This window comes from Anser brachyrhynchus, assembly GCF_964034855.1.
Source record: "Anser brachyrhynchus genome assembly, chromosome: 2".
NCBI lineage: Eukaryota > Metazoa > Chordata > Aves > Anseriformes > Anatidae > Anser > Anser brachyrhynchus.
In genome coordinates this window covers 17,564,955-17,585,101 of record NC_137695.1, presented here as the reverse complement: position 1 = coordinate 17,585,101, position 20,147 = coordinate 17,564,955, and the positions used below count along the sequence as shown (strand labels likewise).

Here is a 20,147-nt window from a genome sequence, read left to right as displayed (position 1 = left end):
CGATGCCACTGCTACGAGCCCTGTGTGCTTAGGGGATCCACCCCCCCCTACAACACCCACCAAGGACCCCCCTCCGCCTCCAAACCCTTTCTTCAAGCCGAGGGGTGCCAGGCGAGCGCCCCAAACCCGCAGGAGCCGGCAGCCGGGGAGGCCCCGCTGCTGAGGAGACCCCGGGACCCCGCCCCGCCGAGCCGCTCGGGCCCCGGGCGTTGCTGCGGGGCCGGGCCCCGCGGCGGCCGTTGCCGGGAGCAGCGGGTAAACACAGGGCAATGGCGGCGCGGCGGCCGCTGAGGGGAGGGCGGCGGCCCTGGGGCACAGCGCCTGAGGGGCACGGCTTAAACCTTTCCCTGCTTGCGGTCGTTTCAATAAAGCAGCTTTAGTTCGTCAGGATAACGCGGGCTGTTTTCATTCCTTGGGCCTGTGTGACAGGTGATGCGTGAAGCGCTTGTTAAAATGTGAAATTAGGGTTTCTTGAAAGTAGAGGAAATACGGGTAGGCATTGCCAATGGATAAAGTCCTCACGTATTAAGAACAGGACAAAATTATAAACTTCCAAGTGCAGCACCCTCAGACACTGAAGAGAAAGCACAGGCCATCACCACGGGTGAATCTGCGAGTAATAGGGCTGCTGCTGCACTCCCACCCGGCCTGCCTTTCGCAGAGCTGGGCAGATGGGAACATCATCCTTCCCTTCCCTTATAAATCCACCCCCAGTTCCATTTTCTGGCTCAATACATGTCAGATGGCTGCCACTGACTTAGCCCTGGGCAGAGCCAGCTGAGGTCAAGAAGCTGTGCTAAGCTTTCCAGTACGTGTGTCCTTCCAAAGGCATAAGAAAATGATCCTTTCAAGGACAGCCCGACAGAAGAGCCCAGCTGTCCCAACAGCATAGAGTTAATGCAGCCAGGAGTTATTTTACCAACTGAGAACACAGCGGGGTAAGAAACCGCTAATAATGGAGGAAGGTCAGGAAATGTATGTGGGATGTATCTTGAAGAATAACAGTGTGGGATTAATGCATTTTTTTCTCTGAGATGATTGTCCATGTACATTTTACTTACTGAAACTTTCCAGCAATAACTACAGATGGGTACATGCAGTCTGCACAATGGTGACTTCAGGATAACATTGGCTTTTATTGTTTCACTGCATAACTTTGAGAAGGCAGAAAGCAAAGCGTTTGATCAGGTGAAAATGAAAGAGCATTTTTAGTAAAAAGCCTGGGTAAAGACTTAGTGTATTTTCTTTTTGAATACTTACAATGAAGGCATTTCCAGAAAAATTAGATCTCCTCTTTTTACTGAAATAAGGACCGTTTAAAGGTTGAACCTGATGGGCAGAAGGTGCAAACAGCAAAATGTGAAGGGGAATAAAAGTATGTTCTACCACGGGCGGTGAGGAATGAAGACAGTGAGTTTTCACACAGAGATGAGTATTTTAAGCAAGAAGTCGGTGGAGTAAGAAATAGAATTCCTAAATGAGATCACTCTGTTCTACTGAACAGCAAGAAAGGGAGATATTTCAGTGGCTAAGATAAATGGGATGATTTGCCCTCAAAGAGTGTGCATCTCCACTGACCATAAAAGGAGCTTGGCTCAGTTACCAGTGGAGCTTCCTGTGGGCAGATAAGTTAAAAAATGAATATGCAGAACACATCCTGCAAGCCAGCAGCAAGGAATCTGGTATTAGACATTAGAGGGCTATGGATGGTCTACAGGTTGGAGGTACTTTTCCCCTTTCTGCTTTGTAGCTCAGCTGTTCTCATGGGAAGACTGCTGAGATCCTAACTCTTCTGAAGACTGGAAACCCTCTGCTTGAATTTCTAGCTACATTTGTGCGAGTAGTTTGTGTTTATTTGTTTTTGCAAAAGCACTGGTCCTTTACCTTATTTTCAACAGCTATTTTTCCTCCTTAGCTTTTACATCCAATTTATGAGTTAGAATATTTTCCCTTGGACTTCACTTTGCTAGGCTAAACAAGTTTAGCTCCTCCAGTCTCTGCTTGCAAGTTACTAATTTCTCTTACCGTCTTAGTGCCCCTTATTTGCTTGTGTTCCGGTGCGAGCTTGTTTTTCTTAAATAGCCAAGGCAGTATTTGTAAGGATATTTTACCAGGACCCCTTACAATGGCATTAATAGTCTTCATCTCTTTTGGAAGTTCCTCAACTTCTGCATTCTAGGATTGCATTTGTTTTTCAGATCATGTTAGGGGTTGTTGTCTTCCTGAAGTTGAATAATACAACCAATTGTTTATTTGATACTTTTATTTTCAGCCAGTGAGTTTGTAGCTTTCTTCAGGATTCAAGCATAACATCGCAGTTCAGTCTTATAAAATGTAATTCCATTTGTAAGGAAAATAATTTATCATATGCTGTCTCTACCTTTTGGTCCTGATAGCAAATTCAAGCTCTGTTTCACAAAGGACTGTGATCTTAGAAATAATAAGGTCCTACAAGCTTTGTAAAACCTGGGGTATTTGAACAGAGGGGAAAGTAAACTTAATGCCTTTCCTGAGGCAAAGGCAGGCATATAAATTGCAGATGATGTTCTGCAGTAAGCAGCTAGCCAGGCATTCCATTCCTACTGTGCTAGCTAGTTAGCATGAGTAACCTCAGCCTGGCTCAGAGGGTATTTTTTAGAGAAGGCAGCAGAAGGTAAGGGGACAAAGCCCCAAATTCCATAAGAAATCAGACTTTTGCTGCTCATGGAATAAATAGTTCCTTCTGTTAATATCATTTTATTCTCCTCTTTACATCGCAGTGCCACCTGAACATATTCTTTCTACCACAAGGAAGACTATGGCTGGTCCTCCAGCAAGACACAACATCCCTTCAATGCTGCACAGTGTCTACAGGTTTAATTGGATTCTTGGCTTACCTGGTCTCTGAGAGCAACTTCATCCAACACGGGCAGCGTCCTACCAGCAGTTTTGCTTGGTGAACTCTTTCCCAGAGGTTCAAGTCAGATTAGAAGATTAGGGAACCTAGGCACAGTTTGTGGGTGCAGGCCCTGCCAGGTGGAGTCTGTTCACACACACGTATGGGTCTGCAGCCACTCTACCTAATGGCTGCCCTTGCCAGGTCCTGTGGGCAGCATTCTCCAGTGCCAAAACTCTTCACTCATTCCCTTACATGATACGAACAATTTCTGCTCCTGCTGTCTGCTCATAGTCTCTATGCTCTGTAGTCTTTTGCAGGTTTTGAGACCCAAGTTAGCTGTAGCGAGTCACTGCTGCTCTTAATTGGATTGGTAATTAAGCCCCAGGTGGTTCCCTTGGTTGTATTCAGGCTTGTCTTCCTGGATGTCAAGATGTCAAGCCTTCTTACATCAGCTATCACTTAAAAACAAGCACTTAGTAACTCACTTAGCTGGACTGAAGGATACTGTTATTTAATACCAGTTTTTGCTTTTAGCAGATTTGATTTAACAGTGCTGTTATACCTCCCAGCGCAAGAACATAAATGGTTATCTTAGAAAATTTTGTCTGATAGCTCAAGTTTCAAGTAATTGCGTAAAGAAGTGTGGAAGCGTTCTTGCAGTGACTCAAAAACAGTGCAAAACCTTCCAGGTAATAAAGATGTAATTCACTCTCAAAACCGGCATACTCAGGAGCTGAGTCCACCAAGAGATGGCATTTGCACTGTGTTTGGCTAGTGCTATAAACTAGTGGTAGCACATTTATGTACTAAAGACTTTTTACTGTAAGTCATTTTTAATGTAAAAGACATTTTATAAAACAGTAGGGGAAATATTTGCCTGAGCTTAGTCAAAGATGAGATCATTAGGTACTGGCACAAAGAAATGGGGAATATGAAGAATTTCTTAACATGGAGAGAAAGGCAGTCGGAAATTTTTTTACAATCTCAGAGTTGCAGCCAGAATGTGTAAGCATTTTTTCTTGTATATTTTTCCTCACATTATAGTGGAATAGGGTGTAGAGTATTGCTTTTAAAGTAGAACAGTAACACAAGTTGTAAAAAACAGTTGTCGAAGCTTACATAAAATCAAAAGGCCATTCAAGGTAAATAATATCATCTATTCCTTCTGTTAAATGGCAGTTTAGCTATTCATAGGCAGTTTGTCAGACAAGTTGAAAATCAGGAGAAAATGAGATCATATTTGTCGGTTTCTGTTTATTGTTCATTAGCTTGCTTTTGTTGCAACTATTTACATATTTTTGGCATTCACAGAAGAAACAAAAGTCATAGTGTTTTGGTGAAAAGAACTCAGCTAGGGAAATAAAAAATCTAGTTCTGCTGCATTTACTTCACTTTGTATGTGTATAAACGCAATATTTAGGTGCTTAGAGTTGGTAATGAACATTTGTAATGCATGTTAAAATCTTATAATCCATTGTTTCATCTTTTTTAAATAGGGAGTTTCCTATGTTCATATTTTACGAACAGGCAGGGTTTCAGCTCAAGCAGAGCTTATGTGAGAACAGAAAGAGAGAGGACGTGATGAATCTGTTGATGTCTTCTTTAAGCGTGTTTTTTGTGGAAGACAATGTTCAAAACCTAATCCTTAGAAAGCAAATGACTACTCATTTTTCACTGAGTCTCCAATTTCCATGATGTGATCTACTTACCTCTTGTTTTCTGAGTAATTATGTGCTTCAGAAATGTCAAATGATGTGAAGTGAGGTTTATTAAAGATTGGGCACTGTGCAATGTATACTGTCTTGACTATCAAAATTAAAAAATAAAAAAGTCCATTTTTCAAATAGGAGTCAGTGCAAGGGACAAAAAGGTGTGCAGGTTTGTGCATGGATGTCTGGCAAAGAGACAGTTCCTTCAGAAGTCTTCAAGGAAAATAAAGCAAGAGAATATTTTGGTTAATAAGTTATAGATTAATATCTGGATAGTTATTTTCCCAGCAATGACAATAACAGAGATTCTGCTGTTCGTTTGCAGAAATGGCTTCCAGATGGGAATCATGGTCTGCAGTCCAAGACTGAATGTGATTTAATAAGTTTTTTATCAGTAAATTATATAATATTTCAGAATATGAACATTGACACTGCACTGATTCCCTCTACTTTTAGATGGTTGTTTATTCTCTTCTTTTGTTCATTTCTGGTTACTACTGCCCAAGTCTTTTGAACATTTGTGAGTATAATCTGGAAGAAAAAAATCAGTATCGTGTAATAAGCACATGACTGTGACTATGTCATAGTAAGACTTGGAGTACCAGGTTAGAAGACTGTGATTTTTAAACACAGAGTAAGTTCATTCATATGTTTTCTTTGTAGCATCAGAAGAAGATATAGTTCAGGTTATCATGGGCTTTAACATGGTGAGTTAGTAATACTTAACTGGGGTATAATCACATTCAAGGATTTTTCTTTCTAATTCCTACACTATCTTTCTACATCTTCAACCTCAATCGACTCCCTCGTCAAGTAATATTTTGTCTTGAAATTTCTCCTTTTAAAATGTGTGAATATATAATAACACAGAAAAGGAAAGCTGTGAAGAAAGATACTTTGGAGCACAGTTATTTGGTTGTATGAATCAGTCATGACTTGCTTTAAAATGCTGATTTTACAGGAGTCACTCAAGTACTGACACCATAAGCCACGTTAAGTATTTTGTAGCAGTACAGCCCTATGTGCACAGACAAGATTAATGGTTGATTCTCTTTATATTTCTGATTGATGCTTCCCTGTATCAAAATTTTATATTTTGCTTGTGCGTGTATTTTTCTGGGTAGAAGGAATGTCTATATTTTTGATGTTTACATAAAATGTTTGTTACATTTTTTTATTTTTTTTTCCTAGAACTGGATGATTTATTCTAGAAGTAGTTAATATTCTGACTAAGCATGGAAATTCAGTTTTCATACAAGCTTCCTAACTTTTTAAAAAAACTTGCCCAGTAGTTGAATTACTTTTATGAATGAATTATAAGTAAAAAGTTAATATGGTTTTTGTACAGTCATCAGAAAGATACAGAAATCTTTTAAGGCTTCACTATAAATCAGACACCCCAATTTCTATTATAAAAATTAATGGAACTTCCACAGTGATATTTTTCTCCAAAGCAGTAGAGATTCCACTGGAAAAAAAAAAAAAAAGAAGAAAACAAACAAACAAAACAAACAAACAAACAAAAAACCTGAATATTTACCCAAAACAGTCTGTATCAAGAGTGGACAAAGTGGTAACCCTACAAACCTCCCTTTGCACTTTAGAAACGATTTTGAATTTCTGGTTAGTAAAACAGAAAATGAGAAATAATTTTAAAATGTAGGGAAGAAAGAAATGCCAGCGACTCTTATTAGTTAATGTGTTTAGACTGTGGTGATAGGCATTTGAAACAACTTGATATTAAATGTAAACTGCAGACCAGTTTGTCTCATACTGTGATCGAAGAGTGTTTTCTACATTCATATATAAACCTTTGCAAGTGCATGCTACCGACGTGTCCTACTGGTTTTTAAAAATTGTCCCCTTTATTCAAGGATGAAAAGGGAGAAAGGATTGGGCTGTTTGTTTTGGGGTGGGAGTGTGAGTGGGAGATTGTTTTAAAATTAGAAGCATCAGTAGTCTCCATTTAGGGTTTTCTTTTCCTAGAGGAAAAATGAGAGGTATTGGTGGAAAGTATTTTAGACTATAAGTTGGCGATATTAATCAGGAAAGAGAGTTTGGCTGTTTCATGAAGACCAGTGTCTCACACTAGGTGCTGATACAAACAAGCAAAAGATACTACACTACATAGTTAAAAGGAAAAAAAAAAAAAGAGAGAATTTAAAATCTCTTTCAGGTGTTCAGCTTGCAGTTATCTCTGTGATAGCCCCATTTCACTCTCTAGGCAATCACCAATAGTAATTCTGGATAATTCCCTGCATACTTTTCTTGTGAAAGTAGGATAAAAAAAAAAAATCCAAATCACTTTTCCCCTGTTATATAATGAGAAAGAAGGCCAAGAAAAGACATCATGGTGCTTTCTCTTCTTTGTAGGTCATTTTAAGGCAGAAATTCAAGCACCTTGGAGTAATCACGGGTTTTGAATAGACTGCTTCTATCATTTATGGTGGTATGGTAATATTATATGGGAAAATGTGAAATTCTGAGAGGAGTAGGGACCAGAGTAAAGCCAAATCGCTACAGGGTTCGAGCAGCAATTGGCTGTAAAGTTAATATGGAGCAAGAGTTGGATATTGCAAGGTTGAGCATTAATCCAGTGCCTGGTAGAAAAATAATTTATCTAAGTTTCTGCCTCATAGTGATTGTACTATGCAAGCTATTGAGCAAAACACAATTAAAAAGCAACCCTCTGTGAAGTCCATAGATTATATTTCATGATACCGACATCTTCAGTCAATGTGAAGATGAAAAATACGTGCTGTGTGGATGGGAATAGCTCCCTTCCAAATCCATTCACAGTAGAAGTTCGAACTGGGGATGAAATTTGTTTTTTTATCAAAATTATTTTTATTGAGAAAAGCAGAAGTGCGTGTTACATATACATGTCTTCTTGCATAGTGTACATTCTGATACAGTTAATTCAGCCAATTTTCTGGTATTATTCTCAAGATCTGTGCCATGGATATTAGAGTCCTCCATATGGGTACATTTATTCCTCTGATTTTTTCCATTTCTTCTTATTGTAATAACTGTAGAAAATCAAGCATTTTAGTTGAAATGTAGAGTCATTAAGGTTATTTTAGAGGATCTGAAGCCCTCTCACGTTTTGTGTAGTTAGTTATTTTGTCGTAGAAAGAGTTGCATCTAGTTGTATCTTCATTTATTTTTTAGTTCAAGCAGAGATGGAAATTAAAACTATCTATTTTGCAAAACACTCTCTTCTTTCTTCTTTTTACATCCAATTTATGCATAAATGAATATTTCAATTTTTTTTTACAGGAGGTGTGGGTTTCCAGCGAGCCTTCAACTCTGAATGTTAAATCTGGGGACGAAGCAGGCCACTTCTTCAAAATGCAAATACATGCGCTGTGTTTAGACTGGGAAGAACAGCACTGAATATTTTGAATGTAATTTTTCCTGGAATATCAAACTAGGATCTATTGCTTTGGTATTGAAAACATCGCTGATTATGATGCCAGGACTGTTTTATTGGGTGGCTTGAAATCACTTCTCAGAGTTGGAAGGGGATTCCGTCCCCACTGGAAAATCATACCTGGCAAGACTTTAGTATCCTCTCCCCTTGCCGTTGGTGTCAGTAGATTTCACAGGAAGAAAAAATTTGATCCATCAGCAATATGGTCAGGCAGCAGACAGTCAAACTTGATGTTACCAGACTCTCAAAATACCTAGTACCTGTGACATTCTGAAACGTAGGTTAGTTATATTAATGACATTTTTCTGCTGAGGTTTCAATGTAAAAGGTGTGTGATTTACTGTGATTTTGGTAAAGCCCTCCACACTGGAAATGAGGATGGTCTTTGTATGACAAGGGTCGGAAGCAGTAAGGCTGAAGGTCCTGAAGGAATCTACTGCCCGTTAGCAGTCATGTAAGGAAATACAAGCATATTTAATCATATAAACACATTGCCGTAGTGATTCATTATAATGGCATTTTATTCTCTCGATATTTTGGTTTGGTAGCACCACTATGTTTGAAGCAGTGACATTTAAGTGCTAAAAATGTTTGGTGCCATTAAATGAGGAAGCACAGAATCGAATTTGAGGACTCATTTGTACGCCAGAAGCCCTTTGCATCTCCTACTGGATATGCTGTGCTGCACAGTGAGCGTGGTGTAGAAACTGATGCCAAAGCTAGCTCATGCACTGGAAGCAGGCTAGCCCATTTGTGCGACGCTTTGCCAAAGCTAATTTACTTTGCTAAGAAACAGGGTAAATGAGACAGGAGGCAGCACTAAGCGATGTGGTTAAACTGCTTCCAGTTACCCAAGCTGGCTCCTCTCGAACTGCTTTGGCCATCTCCCCGCAGCGCTGTGTTGTGTAGCACAGCTATTCCCTGAGTAAAAGTGATGTGGGAGAAAAGGACTCGTGTGAGGAAGGACTGATGAATTGTACCCATCCTTTTTTCTGCCCCAAAATATCTGTCTTCGGATACATGCAGAATGTACAACTAAGCATGTCTCCAAATAACTACAGTATAACTGTCATTGCATTTGACCTCAGAAATGCGATTCTCTGAGTAAACACAGCAAATGGAGGCACCACAACTGATTATAATTAAATATAAGTGGCTAAGCACAAATCTGTGGTATAAATAGATGTGTTAGGGCTGACAGTGAAAGTCTGAGTTCAGCTTACATGCGAGCCTTTGCATTACTCATGTAAATCAATGTTCTCACTTACAAGAGAAACCTCATAATTTACCACTACCCATAAAGTATCCTCTCTGTAATCAATGGTGATTCCTATACGGAATTATTGTGCAGAGCAACCTTTCTTCCATCCATATCCTCAGCATGATTGCTGTATGGTTTGGCAACGCGACAGAAAAGTATCCAGTGAGCTCAGTAGTTTTCTGCGTGGAAGGACTTCGCTGCCCTAATTTGGTACAAAACTTCCATTCAGTTTAAAGCAAGCGAAACTGGAATTAAATGCTCCAAATGATGGGGGACCAAGAGTAATCTTCAGGGGAAGAAAATGATTTCTATCCCGCTGTATTAAGACTTTACAATGAAGTTCAGCCGAATTTTGTTCTATACAGAAGTAGAACGTGCTAACTGAAAGTGCTGCATGCTGTCTGCCGTGCTGATAAGAGTAAAGGACGATCTGGCTGTTTTTCCTTCTCCACTTTAGGTTATAATGAAATGCCACACTGGCTCTCAGCAGCCACCACGCAGCTGCATGTGCAGGACATGAGCCAGAGGTGGGAGCAGCCCATGATGCCCAAAAGTGCATCCAGGGTGCGCGGGCTGAAGGGTGCAGACCTGTCTTTCCCTGGGATTAAAAGACGCCGGAGCTGGAAGTCGAGAGAAACTGAAGCATTGGCACTCGGGAGGCTGACAGGACCGGGACAGCGGAGCCAAGTGAATTCGGATTTTACAGTCAGTCAAGCAGAGGTTTTCTGAATTGCTTTTGTGGATTTGGATCGCCTGAACTCCACTTTCGGTTCCTTACGTGCATCCTGAGCGTGTGGCTCTGCGTTCCAACGAAAATATAGGCTACATCTCAAATAAACAAAATGAAGGAAATAAATAATGCTTTTTTCCATTTTAGTATGCGATCTCAAGTCCTAAAAGAAAAAATTTCATGCAATTTTCTAGTCACCTAAGGAACTAACACCTCCGGTGGAACTCAGCACACCTCTTCTAGTTACACAAAACAGACACTTCCAAATGCAATGTTTTATTAAGGTGTGATTAACTAAGGGGGGATAGAAGAGTTTTCTGAAAAAATATGGTAAGCTAATAAATGGCACATTTATTTTAAAAAATTGTAATTCTCCTTGGCATTTGATTACAGCATGTGAGATCAAGGAGTTACTCACAAAGTATTTTTAAGCTGACAAAGCTATTTATGCTACAAAAATCTGCAGTTACACACTTCCCTGCTCTTGTTCTGGCTTTGTATGAAACCCGCTTTTCTTTTTTTTTTTTGCTTATTCTCTTAAGGATAGCTCTGCATATGAATTCTATACATTTTTTCACATAATTTGTGATTTTATAAGATAACACCACATCATCATATAAACCATTGTGTTTTATTTTGAGAATAAACAGACAGGTAACTCTTTACTTCAAGGAGTATTTTCAGCGAAGTGTTTTAATGTATCTTTTTCAACTTCTACCAACAGAGCTGCGTAGTATTCTTAGTGTTGTCTTATTGCTGTACAATGTTAAGACAATGGGAAAAAAAAACACAGAGGCTACTGAATCCTTAGCGATTGCTTTGCATATAGCCAGTAAAAATGTAATGTACTCACAATATTGCTTTATTGCTGACCTTTAGTGACGGGGCTGTGATATGGTATCTCCATTCAAAAGATTAAAAAAGCACGAGGGATCATGGACAGACAGCATTACTAATCCTCAGATCCGCAGAAGCGTCTTCAGCTCAGCGTTGTTCACAAACACCGTGTCTGTCAGCTTCAAATTCACTGTTCTTGTTTTAGGTGCAAAGAAGGACGAGTTTAGGAAGGACAGGCCCCTACAAGCTGTTCTCCAGCCATATAAATCAAACTGGTTAAGGTTTATCTTTGCAATCTCTGCCTCGGGTTTCCCTGAGTGCCTGGTTGTGATGCACGGTGCCTGGATCCCTGGCACCCGTGGCAGGGCAGCGCTTGCAGCCACGCTCAGCTCCCGCTCCTCCAGCCTGCACTTGCAATGCAAGTGCTCAGCACTCCTACAAATACCGAGCACCAAGAAAAACACAATTAACAACCACATGTGAGATGTGACTAATATCACACAGGAAATCTGTGGCAAAGGCAGGGATACGATTTGGTTCCCCAGGGCTGCGCTCATGCCTTAATCATGAAAACATGTTCTCCTCTCTAGAGCTGGCTGCTGCATCGCTACGCATGTCCCGAGGGCTGCAGCAAACAAAGCGCCGTTTCCACAAATCGTACTCTTTTACTACACAATGATTCATCCTCCAGAGCAGGTCTTTTCAACGTGCTGAATAACACAGACAACCTACAGAAAGCTCCTCGCTCTCAAAGAATAGCTCGCGCCTCCTTCTCCCCTGCGACTCTCGTAGCCCACCTGAATCTCCCTCCCTTTCTCTGCTGTCTCCAACACCACGAGGGTTTGGTGCACAGGGGACAGGATCCCTGTGACAATTTCTGCACCTCATGGGGCCCCGCTGGCAGCAGCAGGGCCAGGGCAGGGACCCGAGCACCCGCAGCCCCCAGGCTGGGGCTTGCCCAGATGCTCCGTGGGGATGGACGGCTCCGCAGGTGCCGTCCTGCGCAGGTGTTTATTGGCTTGAAACGAAAGTCAGGAATACTGAGAATAATTCATCCATCACTCAGCTCCTCAAACCGAGCAGGAAGGAGCACAGTGCACAAATCTAAATGGCGGGTAGCGGCAGCAATTAGCGAACAAATGAGCTTTGCTTGTGGAGTCACTCGCGTGATGAACTTTTCCTGGAATGAACTCGTTTTTTGGGTGAAAGCTGATTATGCACAAAGTGTTGTCAAAGGCGTGTAGCCGAGCAACCGCACAACTCCTTTTGTCACTAATCCCTATCATTTTTAGGAACAAAAGATGCTGCTTCTAACTGTAATAAGTACAAATTTATCTGTTGGAAATGGGATCTGCAGTGTTCTTTCGTTACACTTAGAAGCTATTTAAAAGCAAAACGGGTCTAACCCAACCAAAAGTAGCGCCGCGCGCTTACACTAAATATATTCATTTTCACTCTGAAATTACTTTAAAGAGCAAAGAATTGCTCTGTGTGGGAAATCAGCAGAGAAATGCAAGAAAGTCTTCCAAGGAGGTTGGCTGTTGTGCACAACAGGAGCTCTGCACAGCCGCGCCGTGACCGAGAGCACAGCCAGCGCCGCACGATTTATTGGTTATCTGCGACGCAGCGAAACCCAAGCACCTTGTCTGCTGTGTTCCTTCCATTTTAGCACTAGCGGTAGCAGACAGACAGACAGTTTGGTTTCAGCCTGGGAGCTAGACGAAATACCTCTGACATACCCCTGGACTGTTCCAGTCTGACTTCTAAGTGCTCGGTAGTAAAGTCGTCGGGAATCGAGCACTAAAACGGGAGAGAAGCAAATGGAAAGAGCCCCTGCTGTGTGTGCAGGCTGGTGGTGAGAGGGAAAGCGCTCTGGGCTGCTCTTGGAAACTTGTCGTGTAAGGAGGTCAGGGAGCGACAGACGGCTCCGGCATGAACCTGGGGCTCGCACCAAGGCTGAAAAACTGCAAACAGTTCGAAACATGCATTTAACTAAAAATGAATGTTACTAAAACAAATTATACCGATCGTTTATAAATGTAATCTGAAAGCACCGTGGCTCCTGGCTGCCATTCAGATGATGTCTGGCAGCACGCTGTGTATCATCCACAAAGTCTCTTCCAGAATCCCCAGCACCCTGGCTTGAGGGAACGCTCTAAATCTCCCTAAATTCTGATGATTCTGATGTCATTTTCTAAGCTTAAAGTGTTCTTTCGAGTGACATCAATCATGACTCAACCTGGCCTCTCCTGCCACAGATGACAAAAGCTCCTATTTTTAAACTTTCAGACAAATACAGCCTGGATAACTTTTTTTTTGGCCAAACATACGTCAGTTCAAATCTCACTATTCCGAGCATATTCTGTTCTTTTGGGATACTTGTCAGCTGGCCTATTTATATCGGATTTATAAGAAATGAGATTTTTTTTTTCTAGAAGTAAAATAACAGGTTTGGAGAACAGAGCTTCCACCTTGCGTTATTAATAGAATTCCTGATAATCTGTGGCTATATTGTCAGAGCACAGAGACTAATTGCACAGAGCCAACAATTCACTCAGCATGGTGGTTAAAATGGATAAATGGGTAGAAATGATTTGTATTAGTGCCTGCAGTCTCTTGTAAATGTCAAATAGTTTCTTGACATTCTAAAATCCAGGCTGTGCAGCAAAAGTGGGAGAGTAGCATTTCGTATTAATTTAAAAATGCATAAAACTGATTATCCTCTTCTAGCACTCAGTATTTCACTGCTACACGAAGACCCTAGACGCTGCTGAGAGCTGGCAGGATTGCTCGATGCTTTCAACTCATCATTTCTCTCATTTTTCTTTCAGCAGAGCAGGGAATGTTTTACTTTAGATAAACAAGTAAAAATTCACTTCTTGTGTAACAAGGTATTTACAGAGATTCCCCATGACCAGTTCTCCCACTTGGAGAAAACTGTAAATATTCACAGGCTCTATTTTCCATGCCTGGCAGTCTTGCCATTCCTATGAACCAGGTATTCCTTTTGTCTAAATCCCAATGCCATGCATGTATCTTCATGTATTTCAGCCCTGTCACTTCAGCTTTTTACTGTTCGCTTTAATCAGCCAGCAGGGTTTGAAGAACACCTGGATGTATTCTCATCTGCTACTCTTTAAAGCGTTTACAAAATGTTCTAGTATAAAGGATTTATGATATTTCCTTGGTTCACCCCTTTTGTGTACTTACCATACATCTGTTAGGCTCTATTTTTGACTCCGCTGTAGTAAAATGATGCACAGGTGTCACTGAACTGACAAAACTGTTAATATTTTTCCAAAGCAGATCACTTATATTTAGTACAACTGACATGTTTCTCGTTGTTCTCATTAATACCCGCATTTATTCCAAAAGATTTGTGAAATGAAATCATCAAAAAGGCTACCAGCTGTACAAGTCTTCTGAAACCTCTGTTGTCTGAGTCTGCCTTACACATTACAAAAACATGCAGAAAGGCTTAGTTTAAAAAAAAAAAAAAAAAAAAAAGAATAAGAGCAGGAATATCCAGGTGGCTTTTTAAATGTGGAACACAATAAAACAGAGTTTGGAAAGTATTGCACAGAAATATATTAACGAAAAAACAAGATATGCAATTTACAGGTTGAAGTATAAGGTGCTGTGCCTTTGCCTGAGCCGACATCAGCACAGCAGAGCTCGCTTCGTGCGGGTTCACCAACAAGAGCCTGGCAGCACCGAGCTCACCAAAGTGGGACTGGCACCTCGCAGGCGTGCATATCAACACTCAGAAATCTTTTAAGGTTAATTAATGTTAATTGCTCTGAAACACTGTGTTAGATAATTCAGCACTAATTGCTTGGGGATCGGGATGGATTGCTGCCTCCATTTTGGGAGCACCTGGGAGGTTACTTGGGAGAGGAGTGATCGGGATCACAGCGCAGGTGTACAAGAAATGCAGCACGGGATGAACAGCTAAGCAGCAAAGTTCATGCCAGCCTACTGAACACAAGCCTACAACTTACAGTATGCAATTTAGGTAAAGAATCAATAGATATACCAGCAATACATATTTGTTGTCATGTGCTTGTCAGGACTTGGATGCATTTGGATTGAAATTCACTCCCAGATTTTAATCTAGGTATTAATCCAAAGGTAATACCCAAACAGCTTCACGTGTCTGGTTACTCACACAACCATTAATCATCTCTGCTGACTGCATCTTATCTCAAAGCCAGACCCTGAGCCCAGAGAAGTCCTCCACTTCTTTCCCAGGTAGGAGCTGCCAACCGCAGTGCGAGCAGTTGTTGAAGCCACAGGGACCACCCATGAAACGAGGCACTAAAGCTTGACAATGAAAGCTAGCAAGACCTGGCAGTACATGACAGGATCTTCTTAGCAAAGACCATTCCCAATTTCCCTGGCACAGAAAGGCCAGAGGTAAAACCCTGGTGCTGTTAAAATCAAAATGAAGCTTTCCTCCTAACTTCAATAGCACCGCACTTTTATCCGCTGCCATCTCAGCGGTGTCGCACTTAACTGCAAAAACAATCCCGTGGTTTTAAGCGGTGCAGATGAAAGTCATCTGAGGCTATAGGACGAGTTCCTACTATCGCTCGCTTTGAGGTTGCAGTGGTGTCAGATATCTGTTGGTATTTCGTCCTTGTCCCGTGCCCGTAACACAGAAAGCAGCAGCCGTAAGATGCTAGCAGTGAAGAGATCCAGACTTAAGCACTTTCCAATAGCACAAAATGAGGCAATTTACCAGGAAGAGAGGGAGTTGCGTTAGCATGAAAAAACAATGCTAAGTTATCCACAAGATGCTGCGAGAGAAGGAAGACTCATCAGTCCTGAACACTGGAACCAGGAGGACCCATCAGGATTTTACATGACAGTGTTGAAGCCAAGCCAAGTAACCACTGCTCTAACTGGGGCTGTGCAGAGCAGCACAATTGCCTCCCTGTGCATGGTGTAACAGATAACAGGTTTAGAGAGAATCTGGCCTCGTGTTTTCCACTGAAGGTCTGCGTGACAGGCGAGCTACTGCAACTGGGAGCAACCCAGGAGTTCCTGCAGAAAATCTGCCCACGAGTGTCTCATGGGGGGGCTTAAATGTGGCTGCAAGGCCAGTTAGCAAACACGAGGTGTGTAACTGGTCACGTCTGCAGGTGGGAGCAGTTAATCCCGGCCACCAGCAGCCCTCTGGTACAAATCAGGTGAGCAGGAGATGTGTGCAGACCATGACACTGGGAAGGTGCAGCCTCTGCCTCTGTGGAGCCGAGAAGTGCCCAGTGGAAGTGCTTTACCTGGCATGGAGGCAACATAACTGCTCCCTGCTAAACGTCTGAGTGAGGGGCACTGAGACCGCTCCTTCCTGGGGTTAAGAAGGACTGAACGACACCTTACCACTTAAATCACCTCCCCGTGCTGTTCGTCGAGCTCAGGTGTGCACCAGGCCCACAGCCTTGGCAGCAGTTCGGAGCCCTGCAGAGCCTTGGCTTCTCCCCTGCTCCCGGCCAGCCTCTCCTCTCTGCTCCGCGTTTGCCCTCTTCAAACTTTTGGCCCCTGACACGGGGAAGCGTTTGGAGAAGACTGGCTGGGAAGAAAGGAAACGAGATTAAACAGAATAGGTCACTTGACAGCGGTTGCAGAAATGTCTTTGTTTGCTTGGTCTGGTAGCTTTGGGAGGTAGGAGCTTCACATCTTTTGCAGTTACATTTATGTAGAGAATAAAGGCTTTAATTACTTTTTAATTACTCTTGCTTTCAAGCAGGCTGTAGAGAAGCCAGAAGAAGAATTGAGACTCAGATTGCCTCAAAATCAGAAGTGTCAAATAAACTTCTGAAGATTACAAATGAACCAATAAAGCATTTTCCATTTTTACTAAATTCTTTTCCACTCCTATCACAAACGACATCCCAAGTTTCAGACACTGCCTTACCTGGCCATGGCAGGCACGGAGTGGCACCTCCTGCTCCTTGGGGAGGGTTCCCTGCAGCCCCCTGTGCTGCCAGCGCATCTCCCCAGCCCGTGCAGTGGGCGGACAGCAGTTTCAGGAGGGGGGGTACGCATGGAGTTGGATGTTTCAAGGGAAAACAGAACCTGATACTTCAGTTCCCACAGGATGCCACCGCAGCGACTATTTTCTGTAAAACAAAACCAGCGGAATGGTGTTTTACGCCACAGCATCACATAAAAGGCAGGAGAGTTGGCCCGGTGATACTCCTACACAGACAGATTCCTGCCTCTCCTGACAGGTTCACGTTTCTTTATCTGGCAAGCATAAAATTATAGTCTATGTACAAAGAAGCCTTTTTATTTAGAGAACAATTAAGCTAATCCCGGCAAGATTTCATGTTTAACTAGGTTTGTAGTGAACAAGTTTGTCGTCTGCATTCAATCAAGCTCTTTTGCCTTTCAGAAAATAGGGGGAAAGCAGTGTAGCTGGAAGGTGGAAATCTAGGCTGTCTGAATTGTGTGCAAGTCCCACATGAGTAAAACTACAGATCTATTTGCTAAAACCTCAGTATTTTACCAGGTAGACTTCTTTCTTTAACCTTTCATTAATCTTCCAATTAAGTAGTAAGCTTTTTTTTTTTGGTAAGCCTGCTTTTTTCATTAAAATGACTTGGTGTACACAACTGCACTTGATAAATACATATATATGAATATGTATGCACACATGCACGATAAAATGAAATTGGTATTGGCATAAAGGTAACATTAGCTGCACTCATTACAAGATGCAGACTCTTGGCCTTCAAAGTCTCACCTCTTCAAACGGCTGGTTAGGGTCTGTGCGTTTCAGTTCGGTTTGAGTTTGGGCTGGATCCAGCTGTGGCCAACGATGATCTGAATTCAATGAAGTCACAAGAAGATAATAATTCAGCTTCAGTTCTGGCTTTTGACAAAACAATGGTTCAAATCAATCTTTGGTTTTGGTTCTACTTCCTGCTTAACAGCTGTGTAAAGAAAAACATCTGGAGCACTACCCCGGTAGGGCCAATAACCGAGGCTGCGCGTTCATGCTATCCAGATAGCACCGATAATAACAGAACATCCGGGCCAGCCCTCAGCAACAACAGAAGCGAACAAACCCAAAATGTTATGCTCTACTCCCTGTAGCAGCCAGGGACTTCATCTACATCTTCGACAGTAAGGAAAACAGGACAAGAGCTGCTGTGGCTCTGAAGGAAGGCTGCCCAGCACAGCCACAGGAGCACAGCTAAACTCTCTCCCCCAGACAAGGAGGCCTCATGGCTGTGAAAACCAACCTTTTGCTACCCCCTGACCATGCCTGGGCTCTACCCGGCACAGGCTGGACTACATTTTATCTCCATGTTTGTACAGCGCCTAACACAGGCGAGCCTTAATTTGGGATTCAGCCTCCAGAGGCTGGATCAAAGTAGGTTTAATGGGGAAGCATAACCCACACACAAAACGCAAAGGAAGAGTAATTTATGAAGGGGTTGAGATGCTCTGTGGAGTGGTCTCAAGCCCTGCTTCCATCTGTGCAATTTCCAGACCATAACTGTGGAAATTTCTGATCATGAAACACGGGGACTACTCCCAGCACTGGAAGCCTAGCCCAAATTCAAGGAACCATCATTTCTGGAGAACAGGCCAGTAATATATACCTAGGAAAGGGTGCAGGATCATGAAATGTCCAGAGGTTGTGCACCCAACAAACACAAATGCTCCAAGCTGTGATTTTCTTAAACAAGGACCCCCGTAGCCAGCACTGGCTGCATAAAATTAGAACTGCTCCTGGCCTGTTTTATCACACACTGCTCTTACGTATCAGGCAGGCCTCAAGGGCCTCGCTCAGAGCTTTTGTATTTTCATGGCACAAAACGCTGTTCATCTGCTCCCCACCTGGATCACATGCTCTTCACCTCTGGGTTTCAGAAACACACCGCCTCCTGTGTCCATTGGGAGACAAGTAAAAAATGTCCTTTGATGAAAATGTCAAATTGTTGCTGTTTCACTGCTCTTCAAGATGAGTCAATTATCTCTTTTTCCCCTCTGAGATTATTAAACTAAATTTGTGCAAGGCCAAGAGGAAAAACAGAATGCAATTGACAGTGGAGTTTGGTAAGCTTTTGTTAAAGTTGTGAAGTTTGTACTCTTCCTGTAAAAGTTAACAAAATCAGAAGAAAATAGAGCAACAGCTCTGCCAACACCACCAGGACCAGTAGTGCTCCCTACATTTCAACTCTCAAAATTAATTTTGGCTTTGCATACCAATGAAGATCTACTGGAGCTTATTTATATTTACCAGAGGGGGAACAGAAATCACAGTACATTAGCAGCCAACTTGCTAACTTCCTTGTTCAGTGACTGATAAAAATAGAGACATGTTTCCAGGATAGTAGCCTCACTTGTAATGTTCTCAGTCCCTCTCTCTACCATACCCACAGACTTGCTGCCTTTAAAACATGTACCGAATCCCTCAAAACTATGCTTCCATAAGTCTGAACATGATACTATAGGAAGCTTGTAACATCTCTGTTAAACCACAAATCTAAATTTCACATGAGGAAAATGAAAGCATGCCTTCTGTTTTTTTTAGCATACTCAAATCCTGAATATCAATATGACTACTCAAAAGAAAAAATAGTTACAAAAGAAATTGTGACCTAATTTCTCTATTTATTTCTTATCGAGAAGTTTTCAAATACTGGTTGTGCCATTCCCCTCTTGAGAATCCTGAATATATTTGTCTCCATTCATATACCGAAAAGTGTAATTGGCAGGTTTGTGCCACCAAGTCTTTAAAAAAGTGTTTAAACGGACATATGTGAATAACAACTATAGATGCAAACCAAAGGATTGATAATCATGATTCACCCTCTTTGTTAAAGTGTTGGATATCAGCTACACAAAATGCTACAGTATTTTATTATAGAGATGTAAAATCATTCCATACTCTCTTCCAAACATACAACTTGTATTTCAGACAAGGATACCAAGGGGGAAAAAGTATCCAGCTGTCTAGAACTCCAGATTCTCTCATTTGTACTGTCATTTAAAATAAGACAAGATTTAAGACCAGACTTTAACTGTTTCCAAATGTTTTTGTGTATGCTTCTGCCGAAACCTTTAACCATTATCAAGCACTAGAATTCTTAAACAACAAATACACACGCCGTGTTCCTTTTATTTTGTTTTCAGACACTTTTCTGTTGAATGCTTGGTATCACACGTTAATCATGGTAATATATGATAAATACTTAATGATTTTCAGAGCACCTTGGGTAAATTGCAAGTGCAAACGATTTTAAACATTGATATACAGAAAACTCATATTCCTGTGGGGAAAT

The 20,147-nt window shown here is 41.8% G+C and overlaps 1 protein-coding gene and 1 long non-coding RNA gene across 11 annotated transcripts in view; one reads left to right on the top strand and one right to left on the bottom strand.

The window, feature by feature from the left end:
* ODAD2 (outer dynein arm docking complex subunit 2) overlaps positions 1 to 3,049 on the bottom strand; it is a 95,490-nt gene extending 92,441 nt beyond the window's left edge. Inside the window, exon 1 of one of the 3 annotated variants that reach the window (XM_080583278.1) lies at positions 2,877 to 3,049. In XM_080583278.1, the coding sequence (XP_080439404.1) occupies positions 2,877 to 2,899 (23 nt within the window). In that variant the 5' untranslated portion in view covers positions 2,900 to 3,049. Of the gene's footprint in view, positions 1 to 60; positions 299 to 2,876 lie in introns of those variants that run through there. The other 2 variants (XM_080583280.1, XM_080583279.1) reach the window with 2 other exon arrangements.
* On the top strand, positions 748 to 12,619 carry LOC308191177. 8 transcript variants are annotated; one of them, XR_013947762.1, is made up of 3 exons: positions 948 to 1,724; positions 6,961 to 7,036; positions 7,867 to 12,619. It is a non-coding gene; the product is annotated as an uncharacterized lncRNA (long non-coding RNA). The 8 variants fall into 8 exon arrangements; XR_013947763.1 differs by lacking the exon at positions 6,961 to 7,036 and adding an exon at positions 2,760 to 2,853; XR_013947764.1 differs by lacking the exons at positions 948 to 1,724; positions 6,961 to 7,036 and adding exons at positions 2,268 to 2,653; positions 2,760 to 2,853.
* Positions 12,620 to 20,147: the final 7,528 nt, after the last annotated feature.